At 43.6% G+C, this 27,555-nt stretch overlaps 1 protein-coding gene across 1 annotated transcript in view; it reads right to left on the reverse strand.

Annotated features, from left to right (window-relative positions):
• Window positions 1-245: 245 nt before the first annotated feature.
• Window positions 246-27,555, reverse strand: part of Enpp6 (ectonucleotide pyrophosphatase/phosphodiesterase 6) — a 103,996-nt gene continuing 76,686 nt past the window's right edge. The window contains exons 4-8 of the mRNA XM_021170656.3: window positions 25,436-25,577; window positions 24,855-25,034; window positions 21,898-22,035; window positions 8,903-9,026; window positions 246-3,945 (exon numbers count right to left, since the gene is read on the reverse strand). Coding sequence (XP_021026315.1) covers window positions 3,740-3,945; window positions 8,903-9,026; window positions 21,898-22,035; window positions 24,855-25,034; window positions 25,436-25,577 — 790 coding nt within the window. The 3' untranslated portion in view covers window positions 246-3,739. The remainder of the gene's footprint in view (window positions 3,946-8,902; window positions 9,027-21,897; window positions 22,036-24,854; window positions 25,035-25,435; window positions 25,578-27,555) is intronic.

A 27,555-nucleotide genomic window follows, 5' to 3' on the forward strand; every position in this document is an offset into this window, starting at 1 on the left:
CCTTCCTTCCTTCCTTCCTTCTTTCCTTCCTTCATTCCTTTATTCTTTCTTTCCTTCCATCTAAATTATAGACCCGTGATAGAATACCTTTAGTACATGAATTATGGGGTAATGATATTGTCAGCTGGGAAATAAGAAGAGATGGCAAGCCAAATATGGAAAATTCACTCAACTGGATAACCACAGATGAAAAAAGACAGACCATCAGAGTTTACGTCTCCCTGTTGACATTTATTCTTTTTTTTTCATTCAAAATATAAACATTTAATACATTGTACTAGGTGACATTTTATGATTTCTAAGCAACACGTATTCTCCTTAGAATAAACTAAAATCCAAGTTTTAAAATGTTTAACAGCCAGTGGGCATTGGCTATGTTCTCATTTTCTGTAGCGAATAATTTATAGCAGCTGATTTTGATCCATCACAGGTTGCTTATAATGGTAAAAATGCAAATCACACTTGGAAATCTCTTGACATTCATACAAATGTGAAACACTTAGAAAATTCCACCGAAGAGTTGTGCTTCTTGAACAATGTCCAAGTTGGTTTAATAGCACCATGGGGACTCCTAGAGCCACAAGGAGGGACATGTGAAAGGCAAGCCACCTGCCTTTTTTTCTCTACAAGTTTTGTTCCCCTTAAGAGCTTTGAAACCTCCTCTTTGGTGTTGGAGGGATGGAAGCTTGATCCATATGGGGTTGGTCAGTTGCCAATGTCAGCTGATGAGCCCCAGAAGAACTGGTTAATTATGAAATAGCTCTCTGAGGATTCAGATAATCCAGGATTGAAGCAAACCCCACTTCTCCTTGGAGCAAACCCAAACCTTCATTATTATGACTTACAAGGGTTGTCTGAGACCCTGTCTCTGCAACTCTGGGAGAGGTTGCAAGGTACTGTCTGTGGTTGAACTCAGATCTGATATGGATTTCCAAAGTTTCTTTTAAAGTGAAGAGAATTGGACCTTTATAATTTAAGACTCTTCTAGGCTTGCAAGAATTCCCTGGACCTTTTATAGTTTATGGTTAGGTCTTCAGAACTTAATTAAATTGGATCCTGGAGATGAGGCACATGGGTAGAGAAAGTAGCCCTTCGTCTCATCTTTAATTTAAAGACCATCCCTTTCATTTCTCTGTGGTAGGTCCACCCAGTTATCTTCCTCCTGGGCTTAGCAGGAAATTCTCAGGAAACTTAAAGAGGAAGCATGTGCGTGCATATTCCTAGCACATCTTACTTCTACTGAGCACATCACGTTTAGAGAAAGTGAAATCTACAGCCCTGGCACCAGGATTATACTGTCAGTGAATCGCAGAGGCTACGCAGGGAGGGTTAATAGTAGGTGGGAGGTGTTAACTGGGGAACAAATTAGACTTTAAAGCAAAATTAAAAGGAAGATCATTTCAGTCAACTAATTATGTCATTAGAATCTATGCATTATTTTTAGGCAAAAGACTTTTTTTAACCCTAAATTGTATTATTATTATGTGCCTCTGCACAAGATTCCTTTGGTATCTTTTTCCTCATTCATTTAGTGAACATTATACTTTGTAAGGTAGATATCTGAGATTTTGTTATATAACCTAAAGACGAGTGAAGGAAAGAACCAGAAAGATGCAACATTGCATCCGATCTTACCCCCTTGTGATGTTGATAATTTGCTTTGAATTTAATCACTTGAATATGTCTCAGAAATCCTTCTTCTAAAGAGGAAGTCAAGCTGGCTTCCCGGAATTCAACAAAACACCATTCTTGAAGGGAAAAGAAAACTTTGAACAATAGATGTCTGTTTCAACAGCCCCTACCAGTGTTCTGAAAGCACTAATTTGCTTTCAACCACACAACAAAGGCTAATTCGCCTCCTTCCCAGTTGATTCCATGGTTTGTTGGAGCTTTAAAGACACATTACCTAAATCCTTAGAAATCTTTTGTGAGGATAAACTCAACATTTTTTAAGCACTGATCTTTTGCTCTCTTAGTTCAAGACACTGCAGCAACTCCATCTTTGCCAAACTCAGGTGCTATTGAGCGTTTTTGTTTGTTTGTTTTTTGTTTTGTTTTCGGTTTTGGTGGGTTTGTTTGTTTGTTTGTTTGTTTGTTTTTCAGGGCAAGCACCAAATAAAGGCTTCCTCCTCCTGAGAGCTGATGTTTTGTCTTTTCCTGACACAGTGTCACTTTTAGTGACCCATTTAGTGCCAACTCATTTCAAAGGCAACAGGATTCATAATCTCCTCAGCATAGGGTGGGGTCACATGCCCATAAGCCTATCATGAACTGAAACTATTATTTAGTCAACAGGACTCTCATACCCTACAGACCCTCATAGTTTAGCGGCACTGTGTGCTCTAGGATATTGATGCCGACAGCCAGGATCATGTGGCTGGTTGGGAGCTCCGGTTTGTTGCTGCTTCTGGCCAGCCTGGTGAGACAGTGTCACATGGTATAACAGTAGGCTGAGAAAATGGACAAATTCAAAACTCAAATTCTTTTGAATTTGATGCGTTATGATGCTTCTTCATCATAAAAAAGATACAAATTCTAGGTATCACCATCATATGTGGAGGACACGTGTTCACACATGTGTGAGTGTGTGTGTGTGTGTGTGTGTGTTTATATGCATGGATATGTTTATGTCTGTGCATGTGCATATATGTGTGTGTTCATGTGTATGTGTGTTTGTGTGTAAATGTGTGTGCATGTGTGTGTGCATGTAGGCTCACTTCTAATTGTTTAAAAATACAATCAGTCCTTGTTTTACAAGTTCCTTCTGAAATACTGGTGTATGAAACTTGCATTTGATATATCACTATTCCTAACAATGAGTTAAATTTATGTTCATACTATGATACTAAGGCTTCCTTTCCAAGCCTTCACTGACATATCAAACATGTGCCCTGACTCAAAAACTAAAAGAGTAGCAGTGTCTGAGGGAAGTTAGTGGTCACAGACAGGCAGATGTGGATGTCAATGTTCAGGGCCTGTGGCTCACAAGGCTTTGTATTATGAGAGATTGTGTGTTTAGTTACATAGAACCTTGAAACTTGGCATTCAATGAAGGGGAGAAGCTATTCTGTTCTCAAATTTTGAGAGGTGTCATGGCTTCTGCCAGTTCTATGAGTTGTCTAATTGTTTTTGATACTTTAATTGGTTGTGATTTATACTGGTCTATGTGCTTTCTGAGATTGTGTTATTAAAAACAAAAAACAAAAAAACCCACCATGCATTGGGGAAGAACCAGACAACACATATCGCTTTCCTGTAGATAGACTGTCTCTATCTGGAATAGAATAGAAAATACAAAATTACGGCTGCAGACCTCCAAGTGTGAGCCCGTACACGTGGACAGATCACAGAGAGCCTGCTTGACAGGGCAAGGCAGTATGAGAGGGTCCAAGATGACTACAGGCTACCCGTTTAATGTTTGCCTGTTGCAGGGGCAAAGCATGGCTCTCACTGTTCATCTTCAGTAAGGATGTATAAACAAAGCAGAACACTATGTAGAAAAGTGAATGAGAAGATACAAATTTCAAACGTTTTAGGTAAAACAAAGTATATGAATTTTGCGGGTTTTTTTCCCCCAGAAGGGACTTTTGTGGGTAGAATCATCCAAGAATAATATATTCACAACTTTAATGGCCTTGATTGTGTTAATAAAGCTATTATTCATAAAGAAAATGAAAACTGTCCCATGTTGGAGGCAGGCTTTACTGCAGCAGTGCTTTGGAATGAGCCATAGGGCCAGCTATACAAAATATAAGAGGAGAATCAAGACCAGTGCACAGCTGTTCAGTGGGGTGGATGGAGCAGAGCTGGTCTGGCCCTTCAGCATGCATACCACCCTGGACCAGGACCCGTTGTTGGGCAGTGGGGTGATGCCTGCGACATGGCACATGATGTTGTAGACATCCACGGATCTGATTGGAGCAGCTCTGAAGTTGGACTTGAAATCTGAAAGGCCAAAACAGATAGGCAGATGGTCATAACTATTCACTCAGAAAAGGACGGTGGATGACTCAAAGATGGAGAAATTCCGTGCAGACTCTGAGAAAGTCAGCTCCATCAATGACTGTGGCTAAGTTACTGTAAACGAGGTAGCATATGTGGAAGGCTATAGCTTGTAAGGAACCACTTCTATGGGGCACGGAGATGAGATTCTTCAAAAGACAAGTGAACAGGTACACTCTCTTCCAGTTTAGCTTCCTAGGCATGTTACAGTGGAGCTCTCCTGCCGAGAGAGGCCAACTCCAGCAGTTCTGTTTCTTTAGAGCACTGGGGATCTAGTGTGGTCAGAGAACATAGACTGATTTCCCAAGTTCCTTCAAACCATCTTGAACATCATTTAGAACTTCTAGCTAGCCAAGGCTCATAGCTAGGGTGCTGTCCAGAGCACCCACAACAACTTGGAAATATCTCTTTCTTCCTGCCATAGCAAGGTCTCGATGGCCCATGAAGCTAGGTAATCTCCTGGCTACTGATAGCTCACCAGAAGTGGCAGTGTTGTCCTCAATATAGTTAGAGGATTAACTGAATATTGCTTAGGAGTCTTTCGGGGACCGATAAAATAATTTAGTCACAGGGGAAAATGAGAAAATTGGTGTTGGAGTTGAGATCCCAGGAAAGACTGCAAGTGACAAAGGACAAACATGACATTGTGTCTCTACTCAGATCTGTGTCCGCCTGGGATATCAAACACAGGTGCGTAAAGCATGGGCTGGTTAGACATAGTAATATCCTCAAGGGCCACAAAAGGTGGTATCTTCCCTCTAAGCAATTGGAAGGCTTTTAGTCCAGTATGCCTGTTATTTCTCGGTGGGACAAACAATGAATGTGGAGCCCTCTCCCTTTAGAACAGTAGTTCTCCACCTTCCTAGTGCTGCTGTCCCCTAATAGAGTTCCTCATGTTATGGTGACCCCAACCATAAATACTACTCCATAACTGGAAAGCTTGCTAGTTATGAATTGAAATGTGAATTCTAATACAGATGATCTTAGGTGACCCCCTGGAAAAGGTTGTTTGACAGCCTTCCCCCAAAGGGATCGGTCGTAACCCACAGGTTGAGAACTATTGGTTTTGACAATGACAATCTGAACACAACATATATGGGCGAGTTTGCCTTTACCCTCTTCTCCAAACATCCAACAAAACACCCCAAGCTATATTAAGGCTGAATTCAGGGCTGAGCTCTAATCCAGAGTAAACAACAGAGACCTGCACTTTTAATGCTCATCTATGAATTTTAAAGGAGAGACAGGGAACTTGAGAGGTTCCAAGTTAGACTTTCTAGCTCAGAAAACGACCATTTCATGTGTTTTGCTACAATGATCAAATATGCTTAATTTAAAGAGACACAAACAATGTATGGGAAATATCTTCTGGAGTTTCAGTGCTGGCACCAGTCCCATCTCTGGAATTCTAATTGTAGAAGAGAGTTATAGACACAAGCCCTTGCCACTCAGTGTTCAAGATCTAGAGCAACGACTCAAGGAATGGGTTTTTGCTTACTCTGGAGAATTAAGTTGAATTCAGTGTGAAGAGGCACCAGTGCTCTACAGGGAGAGGGTTTGGGAAACGGCACCCAAATCATACTGCCAGACACAGCAGCCATTATTACACACACAGACACACACACACACACATATATATGTATGTATATGTATAAGTATATATATATATATATATATATATATATATATATATATATATATATGTAATAAGTGGGTGCAAGAAAAATTGGAGTTGAACATATCCACCTTATAAATGGCTTAGAGGGCTCATTCACTTTTGAGGAAGGGAGAATGGGGATCAGCATAGCTTCAAAGTAAAAACGAGAGAGAGAGAGAGAGAGAGAGAGAGAGAGAGAGAGAGAGAGAGAGAGAGAGAGAATAAGGCTGCATGGGAGCCGTTAAGGGAGGCCGTTCCCAGTGTCAAGGCACATTATATAATTAGACAAGGAAGGCAGTGACTCATCACCATCAGATGAACCCACCACAGATTAAGAGATCAATGGAAAGTCTGTCCGAGAACCCACGCAAGCAACTGCCGATCTCCTTCTGACTTGCGGTGTGACCTGCGTATGAAGACCACACTGCCCACCGCACGAGGTCACACCCCCATCCGGCATGGGCCTTGGAGCATGTAAAGTGCCCTTCTCTGATCAGTGGTAGATGAAGCTCTGACAAAAGTCTGGGAGAGGAGGATGTTCCTTGAAATAAGATTGGAAGTACAAAATTGTGTCCTATGACTACGAACTCAGAATTCAGATTTATCTCTGATCTAGTCAACGGGTTTCTGCTCTAAAGGCATGGAATTTTGAGCCCAAGTTAAAGAACTGCAAGTGTTTAGGACATTCACAGGCAGGTGAACAACATCTACTCTGATGTGAAAGGTAGAATTTCCACTAGCCCAAGACTTTGAGCCTAAATTTGGATCTAAGTTACTCGCATGGGACCAAACATGGGCATCTCGAATGGGCCAAAACATGGGCATTGTATTTGGGTATTATACTGTATCTACTGAAAAGGGAAGGCTCTGAAGGCTCACACTATGCCCAGCCACCTTCAGCAGCAGCTCTGAAGAGAGGCTTGCTGGCTTGTGACCACTCACTGACTCCTGCCGCATGCATTCAGAGTCATCCCGAATGCAGAGTTCTCCAGGGCAAGATTAAGTGGCTGAAATTAGAAACTGGGATTAAACACAGAGAGGCTGTCTTCAGAACTCTTCTCCTTTCTCTCTGCTGGGTCAGACTCACTGGCTTGAAAGTTATTTGGGCAGCCGCGATGATGCTCAGCTTCCTCCCTAAGCAAGGAGCACAGGCAATAGATCAGGAGGGAGGCATCTCCCCCACCCCACCCCCAAGTGCAGCTAGATAGCTATTAAAGGGCTCGCTCTTAAATTTTCTTCTCAGTAAACAGCCAGTGCGTAAAGCTATTTAATCTTTCATGAGACGTGGAGCCAGGGATGTGATGGCTCGCGGGAGGCTCTCAAGGAAACATTTCGCAATTAGCCCAGTCCGTTTTCATCAGGGTTGTCCCTCTGTCTGTAAAATAGTGAGGGCTTTCCATTAGAAGGGAGCTAATGACAGAGGCTTCTGGACAAAACATCCCTAGAGAATTTAACTCTAAGTTAGTGCAGTGCTGAGTATTTTGTTTAGAAATTTTGACTCAGGGCTAGACTGGCTTATGCTTTAAAACACACATAAGACTTGCTCATACAGTCTAACAAACAACTGTTCGGCCTTCTTAACCTAACTTTCCTTTTCTGGGGAAGAAAGTGGTGGTATTATTGACTGAAAATCCTGATCATTGACTTTATCCCATACGAAGGCCATGACCTCGGTATATCTTCTTTCTGATCTACAACAGACCTCAGCATAATCCAAAGAGCTACCTTTCTTAATTTTTCTTCCATTGAAGCTCTGAAAGTTCTGGGCTTGGCCCACATGGAGCGCGCCTAACTTTTACTGGCCAATGGTAACGCTTCTAACTTTCACTGGCCAATGGTAACGCTTCTAACTTTCACTGGCCAATGGTAACACTCCTAACTTTCACTGGCCAATGGTAACACTCCTAACTTTCACTGGCCAATGGTAACACTCCTAACTTTCACTGGCTAATGGTAAGGTACTTTGACACTCTCTGGTCGCTTGTACCTGTGCCAGGAGCCCTCCCCCTCCCGCCCCAGTGCTTTTTAAACGTTTGTTCTCGCTGATACCGATGCTGATTTTGGGATTTGAAAATCACTTGTGGGAGTCACATGTGGAGAAGGATTTGGACCAATGTCTTTCCCCAAGCGCGGCCTCTTAACATCTATTCTGTGGTTAAGTGGAGTAAACCAAGACAGACACAGTAAGGAGAGTGAGGTGACATCACTGATCTCGCCACACGGATGAGAAAAGTGGATCTCACAGGTAGATTACTCAACACACAATTGGAAATAAAGTGTGCACTTTCTTGAGCAGAAGCATTTTGATCTACATGCAGGAATATGCCTTTGGAATACAAATGTCACAATAATTATATTTAATAAAGGAAAGGACAGGAATGGAAAGCGTAGCTGTGACCTGGTCACCTGATGACTGCTGATAGCTGTGGAAGTCCCTTCCATTTTCCCTTCTCCCTCATCCCTGATCTCTCTCTCTCTGTCTGTCTCTCTCTCTCTCTCTCTCTCTGATGATATATTTCTAGCAATGTGCTCATTAGACTACTTGGGAAAACTTTTCCAGTGTGCAGATTCATAGTGCCTTGTCGATTACGTTAAGCCACCAAAGAGACTCTTCATCTGCCTTTTATTCCAGACCTTTGGAATATAATCTGGCCAAGGAAGACTCTGCACATTTACTTTTATACAAATATCTCTCGTCATTCTGGCTCATTCTCAAAGTCAATTTCTAGGTCACTTCTGAGCCTGACCTTGAATACATCCTAGCTTCTAGTAGGACTTTAAACGGACCCCACAGGGGTGGATATTTCTAGACAAAGTAGGGCCATTTTAAGAGTCAGCCTCCAGGAAGCAATCGTGTCAACCTTGAGACTCACAGCTGTCAGCAAACTGCTGTCTGATAAGCCTTTCTGGACATCAGATAGCTGTGGGAAAAAAGAAAAAAGAAAAACGCTTCAATGAATTAAGTAAAAAATGAATCACAGACATGTGGAATACATTTTCTTCACTGTACTCAGGACTTAAAATTTACAAGGAGAAGTATTTGGCCACAATTGCCAAACCAAAGAAGCATTTGAAAGGAAGCCAGCAGAAGATGTTTCACTGAGAGCGGCTGGATTTGCTTAGCTTGGCTCATAAAGAAAGTCCATAAAGAAACGGCTCCAGCTTGTATGAGCACGGTTAGTCCCTATTAGAGCTGCTTCCTTGGAAGGCTGCCTACGAGGGTTCAGTCATCTCCTTGCCTACCAGGTCCGATGGCCAGGAAGATGCCTCTCATGTCCATGAGTTCGTTGTCATATCCGTGCCATCCACGCTGCCAGCCTTCACGCTTGCCCGTGCTGTTCATCCAAAATGGAAGCATCTCTCGACTCTGAAATCAAGAAAGGCGATGATATCGCATTGCTCCGGGACAGTTACAGCTTCTGGGCGAACACTGACTGCAGGGTGGAGATGCCCTCCTCAGTATCCCTGACCGGGCTCTTCCAGCTTCAGCTGGAACATTTCCTACTTCTGGGAGCTCTGACCCTTGGCAACAACCTCCTAAATTCCTGAATATCTCCGGTTGGGGGGGGCATTTTCTTAACCTGAGATGAATTCTATCATGTAATGAGGTTTGGAGCCACTAAGTACAGCATGCTAGCGATAGAAAGGATGTTAGAACTTGTCTGGGGCATAAAAGGAGATTTGCTTTTTATCCCAGGTTCCTGCCGTGGAGCTCCTAAAACCCTTGGAATTTCCTGGATGACTAGAGGGACTTTGGTTATCTATAATGAGCCCATGTCTCTCATACCACAGTATGCAGAGACAGCCACTGGATTGAGGGACTAGATAGCTTCAGGGTGGGGGGTGGTCACCTAAGTAGCAAATCTCCTGATTAGGTTTCAGTGTTTTGTTTCTGATCCCCAACCACTGGAAGGGTGAAGGTGCTGGCTCTGGAGTCCTGTTGTGTAACCAGTACAATATCTCATCCCCACAAAATGACACCCCAGATGTCACACCTGCTGAGCATGGTTTCAGAGACCTTCCTTCCAAGAGGGAAAAGAGCTTTGCGCCCCTCAAGTCCCACCCAGGTGTGTCCATCTGGCTGTTCCTAAGTCTTTCTTAACGAAACTGTAATCACAAGGATAGCACTTTCCTGAGTCCTAGGATTCCTTCTATCCAACCAAAGTCAGATGGTGAGAATCCTAGCCCAAACAGGCATAAGTGTTGATAGGAAGCCTGGGGAGCCAGGACTTGCACATAGCAAATGAGTGGACTCGTGTGAGCACTGAATTCCTTAGCCTGTGATGTATGCTCTAACTCCGGGCATGGGATGAAACTGAAAGTTCAGGTACTCAAAGGTTAAAGGGCTGTTGGAAATTAGGACATGCATAAAGTCACTTCATTTTGTAGTAAGGTAACCAGAGCCCCAAGGGGTCCACTTAGCACCCCCTCATACAGCCCTCCCCAGTTTCACAATACACATACACACCATGCCATTCTTCCAGTCCCACCCTCAGGAGCAAAGCTTCACCCACTCTCCTTGGTTTCCTGCATTTAGCCATTTGAAGATAACTCCCAAAGTCCTCTTACCCAGGCCTCCCTCGTCTTCATTTCCCTTGACCTCCCTTCATCTGGGAGGCCACTGTTTTCCTGACATTTTCTAGACTACATTTTCTTAGGCTCCAGAGGCTCAGTCATGGTGAAAAGAGAGCTTAAAGCTCTGCGGGTCCTGCAGAGCCTGCAGCCTGTTGACCACAATGCTAGCCCCTTTGCTGCAGACAGATGGTGTGTTTATGACGGTTCAGCACTGCAAGTGTTTCAGACACAGGAGTAGAATCAAAAATGGCACAATTACCAGCCATGTGTGGGTTGATCCCAAAAGCTAATATAGTATCATGTATTTACAGGGCCAGTCCTGATGTTTACAATCATCAGAGCATCCTGCTGTGGACAATACTGTCTTTTATCATTTGCAATTCAAATCCCTGTAACACAGAAAGAAGCATAGCACTTTCCTGAATCCTAGTTCTAATGAACTTAAGTCAGATGGTGAGAATCCTAGCCAGATCAGGAGGGCTTGCACCCGGCAAATGAGTGGATAAAAGATAAGACGACCCTCTCCTTTACTATTTGTAATTAAAAGCACTATGGCACGGAAAGAAACTCTCAGTCACACAGCTATTAGGAGGCAGTGCCAGACCTAGAGAGAGGTGAGTCTGGACTGGGATTCACTATGGAGCTGAAGTTCACTTTCTCCTCTCCTGTTCTCCGATCCCGGTTAAACGTTGGGTATCTTCTCTGCATTTCACATCCCTTGTTGGATGTAGGGATGTTTAACACTCATCTGGTGGAGTGTGGAAGGATGAGATGACTGTGTGTTGAATATCTAGCACACAGTAGGTGCTCAATAAGTTGCTGGTCTGGTCACCAGATGCTACTAACTGTGGGTTGAGGCACTCTGGTTATGAGGTTGAAGCCTCCTCGGCTTGTGTAGCTATAGCTCATTGCACCCTCATCCGCTCTCACCCCATAAATCGCTCCCAGGCCTTCTGCTGTCTAAAGACAGCCTTTTCATTGGCTCTCTGTTTCCTGGCTTTCCGTCATCCCTCGTCCCCCTTCTTCCAGCTGGAGCTTATATTTTTCCATGGACATACTTTATGAACTTACTGACTTTTCATACTTCTCTTTTTTTGGGGGGTGGGGGAGGTTAGCAGGCTGTGGTGAGGAACACAACACATTCCAATTTCCCTTCATCAGCTAACTTAATCTGTGGCTTTTTCTGTTTTCTGTCTTTGAGGCAGGGATCTGGAGCCTTCTTTGAGTCACACTTGTGATGAGCCCTGAGGTGTCTCTATTCCCCACAGCCAAGGAATGAAGATAGACCATTTAACTTAAAAACTACCTTCTAAAAGGCTACTGTTTCTTAATGCACAAAGAAACACAACAGTAATCTCAGACCTGGAGGTAACTGGAGAATTGCCAAATCAAAAATATATCACCATTGTTTAGTAAAGTGACAAGTTGCCACAGAGATGGGGAACCCCTCAAAAAAGCTATTTTTACTGGTATAAATAACAATAATAAACTGATCATGTAAGGAGGGAACTAATTCTTTAAAGGGAATGAGTGGACCAGGTGACATGTAAACACACCTTTAATTTCAAAACAATGACTTTTGGCATCTTTATATTATACCCGCATCCTTTCTCAAGGCACACATAAAGAACTGAGAAGGAAGGGTATAAAACAGCTCTCTGATTCCAGGATGGGAGATTTTAGGCTTGGGGTCTCCAGGCTTCTGGTTGAGGAGCTGATCCTATTCAGACTGCCACACAGTACCACCTAGTGACACCTTGGTGAGGTAACCCAATCCTTTAGATCTGGCCAAAGGTGAGAAATACACAGACACACACACACACACACACACACACTCCCATGGCTGCACTGCTCATTTCATATAGAACAAGCCCAGCTGAAAGCAACCTGCACAGTGCACCAGGAATAGGGTTTTCTACATTCATCTAGGGAAGTGCCAATCCAGGAAGGCCACCAGCTGTCCCAGTTTGTGGCCCATGGAGGCTTGTGAGATTCAAGACTTTAGTTTTAAAACTGGATCCACCCCAAGCAAACTAGGGCCAGTTGGTGGCTCCACATTTAACACTATGTGTGAAAGTCAAAGATCCTCACACAGTGTGATCTCCCCAGTACTTTTTGTGCCCCGTGTCATCCCCTGCCTTGCACGTGGGTAGATGCAGTGGACAGGAAGACTTCCAGGCTTTCTGTCACACACCACTCAAACCCTCTGACCATTTCCAGTGGGGAGGAACTAGAAATTGTCAGCCTGAAAACCTCAGGGGAAAATGGGTGAGGGTTTTATATCTGGATTTGGTTCCTTCCATTGGTGCCTGTGCTCCGTTTCCAGCCCATCATTATGACAACTATGAGGTGCTGACTTTAATTTGGGGTACTAGAGGAAAAGTGGTAAGACTTGCAGTTTCTAGATTAGGGCTTTGTATCAACCATCCTTGGTATAATAAGAAAAAGTAATGTTTAAATCAGAAACCAGTAAGGGAGGTTTGTTCAGGCCTTGCCTGGAGACTGTTTCTTTAAATTCCAGTGTTAGGGACTTCTTGGTATTAATCAGCAGAAAGAATGGCAAGAAATGCCAGGTTGGGAGTGATTGTGAAGGTGGAAGGCGGGATGGAAGGAGGACGGAAGAAGCAGCAGCCCTAGCCATGTGGATTTGCTGTCTTCTGCTTGCACGCAGGCAGGATTCTGGCTCTGATGAATTCCTCTGCTTCTCACCTGCTTGCTCCCATTTCTCCTGACTGATTGTCGAGTCTCGGAGAAGCATACTCCTGAGGAGGCAGAAGGTGAGTAGCTGAGGGCGTGACATCTGGCTTCTGTGGCCTGCCCTATATCCGAGAATGAATTCTGAGGATGTGGACCTGTGATCGGGATGGATTCTCTCTCTGACCAATGGGTCTGAAGTGGGGCCTCACTGCGACCTCCTCCTGGCTGATGGTTGTATGTTTTTCTTCCCATGGAGCCCATAGCTGTGGTGGCCAATTTTTGAAGGGAATGTTCACCATTCATATTGGTGGCTCAGAAGCCAGGCTAGATATAGACTCCCCTGAACATGTCCTAACTTGCACTCTTCTTAAATACCTGCGTTCTGTATGTGCATCAGGGAATGATCTTCCCCATACTGGAGCCCATTCACCCAGCACCATTAAATGGTAATTTATCATTTCAAGAGGACAGGCCTTGTTTTTATTGACTACTGTCCCAAGGTCAGATCATGTGTTCTCCATGTGGCTCTGGGTACAGCTTGAGAAAGCCCTTCCCAGAAAGCCCACAAAGCTTCACCAATGGCAAACCACGCCTAAAATCTGCTTTGAGATAATGGAACAACTGAGTAGTAAGGAGCCAAAGTAAACCGTTTTGTCTTTTATACTTGATGGACTCAGTTATTTTGCCATAGTAACAGAAAGCAGACTAACAAAACCACTACAAGTATAATGTTTTTCTCCTCAAGTTATTAAAAACATAATCTCCCATAGGGAGAAGAATGCTATAGAAGTTAAATTAAAATAAATGAAAGGTGAAACCTACTTAAGGTGCATTAGAACTCTAATAAAGAAAATCAATATAGTATCTTTTGCTAGGCTGGGGCACAGGTACTTTCCTCTTCTTAAGGACAGAGGAAAACTAGAGTTACATAGTATCATCTCCAACTGAAGAAGGGAAACAATCATGTCCAAGTCCCATGGTGGGGGCTGGTTGAGAAGGAGTTAAGCTTTCTCTTATTAACCGTGTGACAATTCTGTAGCAACTGCCTCCAAATCGAAGCACTTCTTTCTAGAGGGAAGAATGGAGCTGGCAAGATTCAAGAAGCTAGTCACACTTACAGGGCTAAGAAGCTCAGAGAGATGGAAGATTCATAAAGAAAACAAACAGACCCTCTCTAAGGTTGGTTGTAGAAGCAGTTGATGATTACCGGGCCAGTGAAGATTGTTGGTGGGGCTCAACTGTCTGCGAGTGGTCCAGGGGGGCTCCAGGGTTACTGTGCTTCATTACTCAAACTGGGGTGGGCTTTCCAGGCATGCTGATGCCTTGAGTCACCTGTGCTATATAAGTAACAGGTGATCGATGCTCACGTCAGCACCACCAACAAACTGGATGGTTCCTGGGATTATTGCTTTGGTCTGTTTTCAGTGCCCTGTCTGAGATGAAGAGGCATATATATATGGAAAAGTCACTGTGGTGGTTAGAATATGTTTGGCCCAGGGAGTGGCACTATTTGAATGCATGGCCTTGTTAGAGTAGGTGTGTCACTGTGGGCATGAGCTTTAAGACCTTAGTCTTAGCTGCCTGGAAGCCAGTCTTCTGTCTGCCTTTGGATGAAGATGGAGAACTCTTCAGCCTCTCCAGCCCCACATCTGCCTGGATGCTACCAAGCCTTAATCTTAATGGACTGAACCTCTGAACCTGTAAGACAGCTCCAATGAAATGTTGTCCTTTATAAAGAGTTGCCTTGGTCATGGTATCTCTTCACAGCAGTAAAAACCCAAACTAAGACAGTCACACAGCACAATTTCCTTAGCTTTTATACCACTGCTTTTTAAGAGTGTTACCCAGACTAGCTTCCCATCTCAGATCCCTCGAGAGCAGCTGTCTTACACTTAGGTATGTGCGCACCATATCCCACTTGCAAAAGATCTCCTAACAGTTACTCTGTTTCTATCTTTCGAAACAGGACTTAATTGATCAACCTTTGACCCCTGGTCTGACCTTGGAGACTCTCCTGCCACAGAGCTTGATCCCTGACACAGTTAAAATGCCTGAGAGCATAGTCAACAAGGATCAAGAGAAGCCGAGGTGGAGCAAAGTGTTGGAGAGACACATTAAGTGGACCAGCAATGGCTCTTTCTTGAGTCATTTTGAAGAGGAGAAGGAGGAAAGGGGGCAGCGGAGAGGGGACCCGGGAATGCACTTCCAGACAGCTTCCACATGCCACCCCAATCACTGTGGAGAGCAAGCTGCTTCCAGCCTTGTACATTTGACCTTCTGGAGCTCAATTAGTTGGGCCTGGACAATACCATGACAGCTGCCATGACCACTCAGAAGCCATGCTTCCCAGGTTGTCTTGATTTCCCCAAATATTTTGGAGCTCTGCCTAACGTCCCTTCAGGCACAGGCTTTAGAATTGAGCCTGGCATGTCACACCCTTTGCTGGTGTTCAAAGCAACTCTTTTCTCTGTAGGCAGGTGTGGCCTCCTGTAGATGGATGAGCTTCTGCTCGCTCTACTTGTTTGAACTGACCCAGGGATGCGGATAATCAGCTCAAAGCACCTTGTTCTCCCCGCCTTTCTCAGAATCTTGGCCCCTTTTGCTTTTTTTTTTTTTTTCAGCTTAGTAGATGCTTTCCAGGGCAAGGCACAGAAATCGGCCCTTAAGAGTTGAGTGGGGACTGTGGAGCTCAGTAAAGCTAGAATTTCCACTCAGAGTTCTAGCACCATTCCCTATTGAAATCTTTCCTAGAGCTATTTAGAATTAGTGGATGTTGAAAGCTTGACTTAGTCTTTCCTTGGTAACTGTTTAGCAACCTATAAGGTGAAGTGCTGCGCCTCTGCTATACAGTAGTACATATCCTTCTTGGGGAAAGACGAAGGACACAAAACCTCTTCTATAGGAGCCTCCAGTCTAGACCAGAGAGTCCAGAAGCAGGCCAATATGGCGCCCAGCCAAATGATTTGAGGCCTTAGGAAAGTCCCAAATGAAGACAGGACTGAGTGTCTCAAGGGATGGGGCCGGGGGTGGGGGTTTCAGCTGGGATTTGGAGGCCAGGAAGGACTTTGAAAGAGGTCAGATACCTCAGGAATCCTGCTGACTATTTATGGGGCTGATTGAAGGTATTTGCCTGCTAGGAGATAGCCATTGTTGTTACTGTTGTTGACTGGAAATCTCAAAATACAAAGGGTTTGAGATCGTTACTGTGTGAAAAATACTAAACGACTTAATGTCCCAGGATGTTATTGAAACCCTTTCGTGAATATTTGCAGGTTCACTTAGCTTTAATGACCCTGGGATGACAAAGGGAGATTACTACCACAGTTTCTTCCCTCACTTGTTTTGCTATTTAAAGATGAGATTATGAGATGATTTTTATAATTTCTACATTTGCAAGAAAATGAGTAGAACTGGAAATCATTTTAAGTGAAATAAACCAGATGTCAAACACTCATGTTTTCTCTTATGTGTGAGCTTAGATTTAAATTTGTGTGTGTGCGTGTGTGTTTCTGTCTGTCTGTCTGTCTGTCTGTCTGTCACAGAATTCATTTTAAATGTCAGGTTGACACAACCTAGAATCACCTGAGAGATGGGCTTCCAAGTGTGCTTATAGGGGATTATCTTCATTTCATTAATAGCTTTAGGAAGACCTGACCACTGTGGGTGGTACCCATTCCCTAGGCTGGGAGTACTTGATTGGAAAAGGTGATCTGAGTGCCAGCATGCCTGTGCTTATCATTCTATTTCTGACATTGCGAACCACTGCTTCAAGCTCCTGAGGCCTAGACTTCTTGTTGGATGATTATAACGTGTAACTGTGAGCTGAAAGAAACCCTTTCTCCCTTAAGTTGTTTACATCACAGCAAGAGAACAGCAACCAAGACAGCCGTTAAACTAGAAAGAGGATCATGAGAGGGAGGAATAAATTTTAAAAGGGTGGGAGTGGCAGAAAACATGTGACATGAAAACATTTGAAAGGAGAAAGGGAACCAGCTAGAAAGGTTGGGGACAGAAGGAAGGGAAGGATGGAAGGATGGAAGGAAATATAATGCCACATAAGTATGAAGATGCCACAATGAAACACATTGTTTTGAATGCTATTTTAAGGAAGCTTTAAAAATGCAGAAGATTATCTCTAGTTAGTGAACCAATACAAGAAATTCTGCTCACAGTTATAGTTATAAAAGTTTTCCCCACCCCTAAATTCTTAGAGAATTGTTGTGAAATTACTCACAAGTAAAGATTTGGCTTTTCTTTCTTTCTTTCTTTCTTTCTTTCTTTCTTTCTTTCTTTCTTTCTTTCTTTCTCCTTCCTTCCTTCCTTCCTTCCTTCCTTCCTTCCTCTTTCTCTCTCTTTCTTTCTTCCTCTCTTTCTTCCTTCCTCTCTTTCTTTCTTTCTTTCTTTCTTTCTTTCTTTCTTTCTTTCTTTCTTTCTTTCTTTCTTTCTTTCTTCCTCTGTCTCTCTCTTCCTCTTTCTCTCTCTCTCTTTCTTCCTTTTTCTTTCTTTCTTTCTTTCTTTCTTTCTTTCTTTCTTTCTGTCTTTCTGTCTGTCTGTCTGTCTGTCTTTCCTTCCTTCCTTCCTTCCTTCCTTCCTTCCTTCCTTCCTTCCTTCCTTCCTAGGTATAGACTGATTTCCCTATCATGGAGTACTGGGAACTCAACAAGATCGTAGCTTTACTCCTGAGCTAGTGGAGATATACTGAGTTATATCCCCAAGGCTTTTTTCATCATTATTCTTTTTATTTTGAAGGCAGGGTTTACTTTCTGTCACCTAGAGAGATAAGTTGTGTACTTAAAATCCTCCTGTCTCTGTTCATTAGCCCCCACCATCACATTGCTGTATTACAAGCCCACCAGGATAGACCAAAGATTGGATTCTGTAATTATTCTTTTTGTATGAAATGTGGGTACCTCACCTCTCTCCTTCAGACTTGAGAACCTCATCTTTTAAAAATTGTTATTGAAAATAGATTTTTTTCCATGCAGTATATCCTGATTACAGTGCTCCCTCCCTCCACTTCACACAGCTCCTCCCTACCACCCCTCCCCTCTGGATCTGCTCCCTTTCTGTCTCTCTCTAGAAAAAAACAGGCTTCTAAGAGATAACAACCAATCATGACAAAATAGAATATAATAAGATGAAGCAAAAACGTTCACATTAAAGTTGGCATGGCAACGCAACAGGAAGAAAAGAGTCCCAAGAGTAGGCACGAGAGTCAGAGACTGGTGTGTGCTAAAATGGCCGGCTTATGTGCTGCTGGGGATGGAACCTAAGGTTTCCTGCATGATAGGGAGTCAGTCTACACACTGAGCTGCAACCCCAGCCCTAACTATGTATTTGTAAAAACCATTCATGTTCATGGATTCTTTTGTTTTGTTTTACAAGGTTTTTTTGTTGTTGTTGGGTTTTTTTTTGTTTGTTTTTTGTTTTGTTTTGTTTTGTTTTGTTTTGTTTTGTTTTGTTTTGTTCCTAAACCCACATCATGAAAATACTGGATCACCCTTGTTAACTGGTTGTCTCTAGTTTTTAATAACTTAGTGTGTGTGTGTGTGTGTGTGTGTATGTGTGTGTGTGTGATGTGTACAAAAGTAATACATAATGTAATATACATAACCATATATCAGAAGTTATTTGTTTTCCAGTTTCATCCAGGGGAACATGTCTCAGCTCCCCTGACTGTCTGGGAATAGAAGTAGGACCCAAAGCTAGACAGGAGGAAGCATTTTCAGGCGGTCTCAGGCTTCCTAGAGTGGATTGCTGTTCTCCTGGGAAATGGTATGGCATGTCTTATTTCTTCTTTGTTGTTTTGATGACCCTGTCTTTGATTCCAGCTTCTGCATGATTTTAGTTTCATGATGGTGGCTCCCTATTCTGAAGTTCAGCACATCTCAGAACCAAATCGAACCTTAGGCAGAAATTTTCTAGCCATATCAACCAGTTGATTAATGAGACCTAAGGAGAAGTTGTTAGTGGTTTCTAGACAGGGGCAGATGAAGTGGAAATTTCTGGCTGTGTCATGTGATGGCTTCCTGAAGCAGACTCAGGTGATGTTTGGCTGAAACAAACTCGTGAACAGACATGTGATGTTCAGAGAGAGGGTTAAGTAGTACCCAACAGACAGCAATGGCGCACTTGCATGGCTAGCTATGCAGCGCTTTGTTGGTCTTGGGTCTTTGCTGATCTCACTTTGTTGAGAAAGGCACGGCAGAGAACTTCTCCTGACATTCCAGCTGGCTCTGGTCTCTCCTGCTGATTTGTGCTGATTCAGCAGAGGTCTGGCTGTTTCTGCTGAATCTTGCTGCCACTGCTGATTCGTGTCTGGTGACACTTTTTGACCTGCATTGTTGATGTTCTGACACGACTGAATTAAAATGCTGGTGTCCTGACCATGGAGATTGGAATTCTCCCATATAACCACTTCTAAACAGGCCCACATCTCCATTGTCTGATTACACATCTTTTCTCCTCCAACCTTTGGACGGTGGGCTAGAAAAGGGGTCAAGGCATTTGAGAACTCTTAAGTTTTGAAAACTATACGCCTACAGGCAGATGTGTAGCTAAAGAAACTTCACTGCAAGAACTACTTGGAGCCGGGCAGGGGTGGCACACGCCTTTGATCCCAGCACTTGGGAGGCAGAGGCAGGCGGATTTCTGAGTTTGAGGCCAGCCTGGTCTACAAAAGTGAGTTCCAGGACAGCCGGGGCTATACAGAGAAACCCTGTCTCACAAAACCAGAAAAAAAAAAAAGAAAAAAAAAGAACTACTTGGTATGTAGGTGTCTTTTAAGACTATCATCATAATTACATACCTTTGCTTATGGAGAGGTCCTCCCCACCTGCATTCTATAATCTTAAAAGTCCTCCATACGTGCTTCTACCTCTAGCTTAAAAATGTATAGTCCTATCCCATAATAGTGGATAATGTGCTACTAAAAGTCACAACAATTCTTTCCTGCTTTTGGGTGTTGGGAGTGGTTGTGTAGCTTGGAACTGCAGCAACTATTTTGTGACTTTGAGAAGAAAAGAGCAATTACGTAGAGCTGGATCAGCGACTTAATGTCATTGTGTTTCTGGATTAAAGATCCATGGAGCTTATTATCCCCAGCTAAATGAGATGGCAAATCATTACTGCAGCCATTGTTCCAATGGTCTGTGACTCAGACTTGGTGGCACATGCCTTAACCCAAATACTCAGGAGACTGACGCATGAAGCCAGTGAATTTGAGTCCAGCCGAGATATTTAGTAAACTCCAGGCCATCCTGAGAAACTTAGCAGTACATTTCTCAAAAAGTCAAGGATAATTATAGAAAAGCAAACAGCCCATGACTTATGACCCCACTCATCTTAACCCATGCCCTCAGGTCTCCTAGAACTGTTTTCATCATGCTTCAAGACAAACATCTTTTTCCTGAATGTGCTACATATTTCTTTATGAGAAGACCCTCTATTAAAATGGAAGAGATCCCCCTTTCCCCATCAGAAGACTTCCATTGATGGCTGCAACAACTTCCGGGACTCAGGATATTTCCCACTGGCATTGAGATGGCATCTCACTGGTTGTCTATCCTCTCCACATTGACCTATGGCTTTGCTACCCCTCCCCCCCGACCTAAGCCTATTTCCACCAAATTATTCCAAATAACCCCATGGCCATCCATCCCCCTTCCTCTCATGCTGCGACTTCTCAACCCCTCAGCACTTGAACTAAGCATAAGAAAGCAAATGACAAATCCTCACAGTCATGCTAAAACATGAGTGGTGGCCCTCTATGGCTTAATCCTCATAAATTTATTTACTAACAGAACTTCAGAACTTCACCAGAATTTTATAAAATGAAAGACTTTACAAACAAAAGGTCAGTTCTTTGCTGTGACTTAGGAGGTCTCGATGCACTGACATCAGTGAGCCTCTAACGGGATTGCATGTGCTCTCCAGAAAGGGCCACGAAAAACATTTGTGTTTGTATATTACAGACCCATAAGTGGCATATAAAAAACTGACTGTACTCGCATTATTATTTTGTATTGCTTTTGTGTGTGACAGAGATGGAAAGACAGGGGAGAAAGTGAGAGAGTGCTAATGGGATATGGCAAGGTCATAGATTACAATATTCTTACCCAGTCCTTGTAAACTCTGAACAGAATGATAAAAAGTCACACTTTAGTTCCTGGAAGGAATGGTGTAAGAAGGTGGCTCTTAGCATCCTTTTGTCTCTAGATATCTACTAAAAGCTTCTCTAGCAGGCTGGCCTGCAGCTTCCATCCTCCTCCCTCTGCTTCAGTCTTAGAGTCCCTGCTAACCATGTGTAAACCTGGATGGCCTCTACCTTCTGTTTTTTTGTAGTTTCAAGGAGATCTGCCTTGTTTTCAGTTCATGGTAACCAGATGATTCTCTCTGTGAGCACACAGGAATGACTCAGTCCTGCTGAGTAGCTGAGGTTCATGCCCCAGAGTCCTCTAGTTTCACGCTTGTTGGCCATCCACTTGCTTGCCCAAATGCCTGTTTCCAGCCATGAGAAACCAGTTCTCTCTAGTACATTATTTACTAGTCTTGAGTCCTTGGCATTATTGACTTCAACAGCTTACTACTCCTCTGACCTTGCAGTCCGATCTAAGTACAACCCACCTTCAAGCTCATGTCTGAAGCAGTGTTCTCTTCCAGAATGGACTATACCCTCAGTTCAATCATAGATTCCCCCGGAAGGTAGGATATTCATAAGTATCATACGTGAATTCAAGAGACTGCTTAGCTTAATTGTACAATATCAGCAGCCATGAAGTCTAAATCTCAGCTTTGAGTTTGTGTCTAAAGCTTGTATTTACCTAGATATCTCTTCCAGCCTTTGGATTTTTCTAAACAACGAAGCAAAGCGCACCCAAGAGAAAAGATCTCAATGGTTGTTGCCTAGCTGTGGGCTGTGGATAGAGTTTGAATAGTGAGTGGAATGTTTTGTATTTTATAATTACCTCTGCTATGAACCACCCTTCATCAGCCACCAGGGTCAAAGGAGAGACAAATTTTCCTTTCTTGTAATAGAACCTGTTGGGTATTGATTCTTTCTCATACACGGTCATATGTTCCACTGTGCGGAGTTTCTGATATATCTACAAAGAAAACCAAGAAAGTACATGTTAGATCTGTGAGATAAGAGAAGTATCTATCTATCTATCTATCTATCTATCTATCTATCTATCTATCTATCTAGACATACATTTTCTCATATATATGCATTATATGTGTATTTTTAATATATACTTATCTATGAGCTACAGTTAAATGAGATAGGGTCTTACTATGTATCCCTGGCTGGCCTAGTACTCACTATGTAGATCAGGCTGGTCTTGAACTCACAGAGATTAGCGTGTGTGTCTGCCTCCCTAGTGTTAGTATTAAAGGTGTGTGCCATCAAACCTGGCTATGAGAGACCTTTGTGTAGCTCACAAAGCAAACTAGCTTTATCCAGGAAGATTAAAGATCCATATGCCCTCTGACATAAGAGATGGAGCCCTAGGAAATGCAATGGAAATCTCTCATGTGTGTGCACCTGTAGACCTATGTACAGAATAGCCCAGACAGACAGCAGAAGAGACACAGCAAAGAGGTGACAATGAGAGGGGTAAAGAAGTAGTAGTGTAGTTCTGGGGCAAGGCTCTAGAACACAGTAAAGACAGATGCAAACATCGGATCAGCAAAGATGCATAGAAGACTAGCAAGGATCTCAATCTGAGAAAAAATAATGTTAAGTAAGAACTTATCGTATAAAACTCAAGTAATTTCACAACCCTACGAGAAATGGTTAGTTTTTTAGTGGCTTTTCTGAGGGGGCTAGAAAGCCCATGAGAAATTCTGGGAGACCATAGATTATACCAATATTTTGCTTCTATCAAATATGCCCGTATTGGCGCTATCCTATCAAATATGGGGTGCCCGTATCAGCGCTAACCTCTACCGCTTGCAAACTTTCTAATAACTGTTTGATACACAGTCTGTGACTAGTGAACACATTATAAAAGTTATTTGTCAAGATTCCATGCACTAAAATTAAGTGGCAACTTTGAAAGTGGCCTGACTGACATCAACTAGCACCCAAATCAGAAAAGATATGGGTTCCTTAACTTGACTTCGGGATTATCTCCTACCCTTACATGAATCTTAAAAGCACTACTAACCACACTGCTAATTTCACTGTGAAGTTAAAAAGTCTATGTACACTTTCAGTACTTAGCAGACACTTAAATATTGTGGCTAAAATTAAAGTCTGCCTGCTGATATTCGTTTGTTGGCCTTTAGCCAAATCAGACATATATTCCATAATAGAAATGAACATAAAATTGTGTTTTAATCTTCATTTCTAATTTTATTAGATGTTTTATTCACTCACATCTTTAAAATAGTCTGCAGGCTGCTGAGTTTAAAGTTATTGATAGCTCCATGAATTAATTTTCTGTATTTGATTAAAACGATGTATGGAGAATGCAGAACTATTTTTGGATAAGTGATAAAAATCTGCTGACATACAACAGGTCTTGCCGATTGTTGTGTCCATCACATGACACAACTGTCACCACATACAGCTCCCTCTTTCGAACCATTACTAACCGCTAGTGACTGCTGGTGCTGCTCAGCGTGTACATCCTGCTGGAGGACGCGCTCCCCAGCTCGGGAGTGTTGATACCCAAGCATTCTGGAGGTGTCACGTTCCTAAGTGCCAAGTTTGGGGCAAAGATGATCTTCCTTGCCAGGAAGACAGAGCTGTTTCCCAAGAACCTGCCAGCATGTAACATATTCTTTCCATTTACATATTTAGGGAGTTGGTGGGATACTACGTAAACGTCATTGCCTGGCTATGGAGCTCAAAGAGAAAAAACCAAAACAAAACAAAACAACATTTCCCTAGTGAATGGGTAAAGGCTAAGAGCAATAGGATTGTTAACAACAGGCCTCAAATGAGGGCAAGCAAGGTGGTGGTGAGACTGCCTGTAGGACAGACTCCAGCCCCTGGCTTCCACCATGACAACTGTTCATAGGCAACTGTTCTGGTGACATGAGGAGGAAGGAAGGAAACAGTCCCCAGGCTCCTCCTGGATCCCCTGTGGCTGGCATTGTCCCCTTGAAAGATAGATGTTTCCTGGCCCATATCATCACCCTAGGGAGTGGACAGAAGCAGCACCCATGCACTGGGAGGTGATGAAGCAATGTGAACACTAAGTTGTCACCCAAGGGTGTCACCTGTCCCTCCTTATTCTTGCCACCCACTGTCAGCCCTGAGTATTGTGTTTTGGGAGTGTGAACACAGGGTTCTGAGTTTCTGAAAGGGAGTTTCGTTCCTTGTCTGCACACTCTGGGAACTTAACCACACCCTATCAGGATTGTTCTCATTTGATGGTAATCATCATGAGTGGCACATATGTAGTCTTTGCTGTGATCTCAGCCTGCATCTGTGTACTCCTGTGGATTTTAGAACAGCTCAGCCTCACTGCTATGTCCACGTGCATAAGGCAGAGGGGACAGACTTGTCATAGCCTTGTACACAGCTGATGACCAAGCTGGGATCAGAACCTAAGAGGAGCAGCTGCAAAGTCAGGAACTGACCCCTTGCATCTCTAGTCATCTTTAGCCATCTTTGTGTCTCCAGCCTCCTGGGGAAAAGGAATCGGAGGCAGATCGGAGTGGTAGCATCATTCTAAAGAGTCTAATTAAGTTATGAATTTCAGTGCAGGTATGCCGTTATGGAGTAAAACAGAAAATGAATGACTCTATAGAGGTCACTTGCTAAGTGAGTAGCAAGCTCAGTCACCTGACTCCAAAGTCCACTCTTCTAACCCTTTCCCGTGGTTGATGATGAAAACCTTAGGAAGGAATCAAAGCACAAACTGGGGGGCCAATGGGCCCATGTCACCTCCCATCCACCATGCTGTCTTGCCTCAGAGTGTTTTCCAGGAACTGGCCACAGGCTCACAACCGGCCCTCGGTCTTTCACTTGCTGCAGGTCGTCCAGGCTGATGTAGTTGCTCAGCTCAATCACTTGATCCATCCAGAAGATGTCAGTCATCCCATGGTCTGAGAAGAGGATGACGTTTAGGTCCTGCTGCAGGCCTCGATCCTGTGGGGTGGGTATAGGCAGTTACTCACAGTGGTAAAATTTCACACAAAGATTCTCCAGGAGAAGTTTTTTTCAACTAGATTAAAGAAGGGAGACTGTTAAAATTGGAACCAATATTTGGCCCCTTTATTCAGGCTCAGCTAAGTCTATTCCTAAGAAGCTGGCAGTTCTCTAGTCCAGCAATACACATCTAGATCAGTTAAATCCCACTGGTCAAGCGTGAACCAAGAAGTCAGTTGGTGCCTATGTGAAAAGTGCTCATGGAGGAAAGAAGGGTCTCACATTGGCTTAGTAAAGAAATCATTGAAGGAAGAGTGGGGTGTGTGTGTGGGGGGGGGATGGCAGTCATGAAGGAGAAGACAAGAGAAGACACCAGGTCAGTTGTCCTTGCTTTGGGTCACCTGAATCCACTGGATCATATACTTCAGGACAGTGTCCACAGCTCTGAGGGCATCTTTTCTCTGAGGTGATGAGGGGCCGTAGTGGTGACCTTCTACGTCGATGCGCTCGTGGTATATGGCTGCTAGATCTGCTCGGCCACTCCTGGAGAGAAGGGAATGAGAGAGCCACCATTGAGGGAGACCTCTGACAACTTGCTTCCTCAGGACCTACTCACCCTCTGTGAAGGTGTGAGAGCCCCCAAATCTGACCACTGGACCTGTCAAAACCCACATTTCCATGGAAATTAAGTGGGCAGATACTGAACTCAAGGTTTCTAGTCCTGAGCAGCTTGGTGACATGATTTGGAGGGTGTATCTGTTGGCCACCCCCTCTTCTGGCCAATGATATTGGCTTTCATGTCTATAAAAGTTGAAAGATGTAAAAAGATCCAGGGCATGATTCTTGTAATGCCCTCCTCTTATTCTGTTGGAACTGAGAAGTCAGGAAACCAGATACAACATTTTAAATAACTATTGAAAAGTTTTTGAGGGACTTTAAGGGCATCTTAACCAAATGCTAGACTGTGGATCTGACAGGCAAGAATGAAAAGAGTGTCACCACAGCAACTTGGTTAGCTACACATAGATTAACCTTTAGGCTATGATATCAGCAAACACACCCCAGCTATGTGCTCTATGGGGACCTGTGACAGGCTCCCTCCCATGTAGACACAGAGTAAATCCTAAAAGTAACTGTACTTTTAAGGAATTCCAAGACTCCCTCAGGGCCAGTTATTGATGGTGAAAATCCAAACTGTTTAGCCTTCAATGCTGGCCTAAGAATGACCAGAGCTAGCAATATAATGCGGGGTGGTGGTTCACTTATAGAGAGAAGGAAGAGAATTCCTGCGGATGTCCCCTCCTTCCTTCACACAACACTTTCCCCTGTGACCTCCTCTTCCCAAGGATAGGCTTTGCCTATCCTCCAGTCAAGCATCCAAAATAGATCCGAGTGATGGAGATGGTCATAATGATCATTATGATAGCATCCATGAGCCAATGGCAAAGAAAGGAAAGATGGTTTTCTCTGCTTGGACCTCTATAAGAGGCAGGGAGTAGGAACTTGTAGAGCCCACCTCCAACAGGAAGACAGGGCATCAAATGAGGGAGGGGGTTGCCATCGCACAGTCAAAACCCTGACCCATAATTGTTCCTGTCTGAAAGAATTACAGGGATGGAAACAGAGAGAAGCCTGAGGAAAAGAAGGTCCAGCGACAGACCCAAAGTAGGATCCAGCTCAAGGGGAGGCCTCAAGACCTGATACTATCATTGAGGCTATGGAGTGCTCACAAAAAGGAACCTAGCATAACCACACGCTGGAAGACCCAACAAGCAGCTGAAAGTCAGATGCAGATATTTGCACCCAACCAATGGACAGAAGCAACTGACCTCTGTTGTTGAATTAGGGATGGTGGAAAGAAGCTGAGGAGGAGGGTGATCCTGTAGGAGGACCAGCAGTCTCAATTAATCTGGACCCCTGAGATCTCTCAAACACTGGACCAACAAACAGGCAGCATACGCCAACTGATATAAGGCCTCCAACACACATACGGTAGAGGACTTTCAGGTCTGTGTTCACTCAGAGATGGTGGAACTAACCTTCAAGAGACTGGAGGGCCCAGGGAGTTTAGAGATCAGGTGGGGTGGAGGGTGGGGAGGAAGTATGGAATGTGAACCAGTTGGGGGCGGGGGTGGACAGGGGGAGGAATAAAATCTGGAGTGTAAAAAAATTTTTAAAAAGAGGTAGAATTCTTGTCAAACTGCCTTATTTCTCTTGAAAAAAAAAACTTGAGTTTAAGCACATCTGTGTACAACACACAAATACCGACAGCTGGATGCATAGACACATACATACCACATCCTCTTTTCCTTTGATATGGTCTTACCAGCCCGAGCAAGGGCCTTGGGTCTTGCTATTCTCCAGGACAGAAACATCCTCATCTGGCTCCGAGGGCTTGGTTTCCTTGGACTGAGTCATACAGTATCCGTTCCTTGTTCAGACGTGTGGCAGCTGCTGCCTCCCCCAGGAAGCCCCCTCTGGTGTCTTGAGGTCAGGTCAGATGCCCCTGCCATGTGCTCCC

This window comes from Mus caroli, unplaced genomic scaffold (assembly GCF_978045245.1).
Source record: "Mus caroli unplaced genomic scaffold, Mus_caroli_1 scaffold_10, whole genome shotgun sequence".
NCBI lineage: Eukaryota > Metazoa > Chordata > Mammalia > Rodentia > Muridae > Mus > Mus caroli.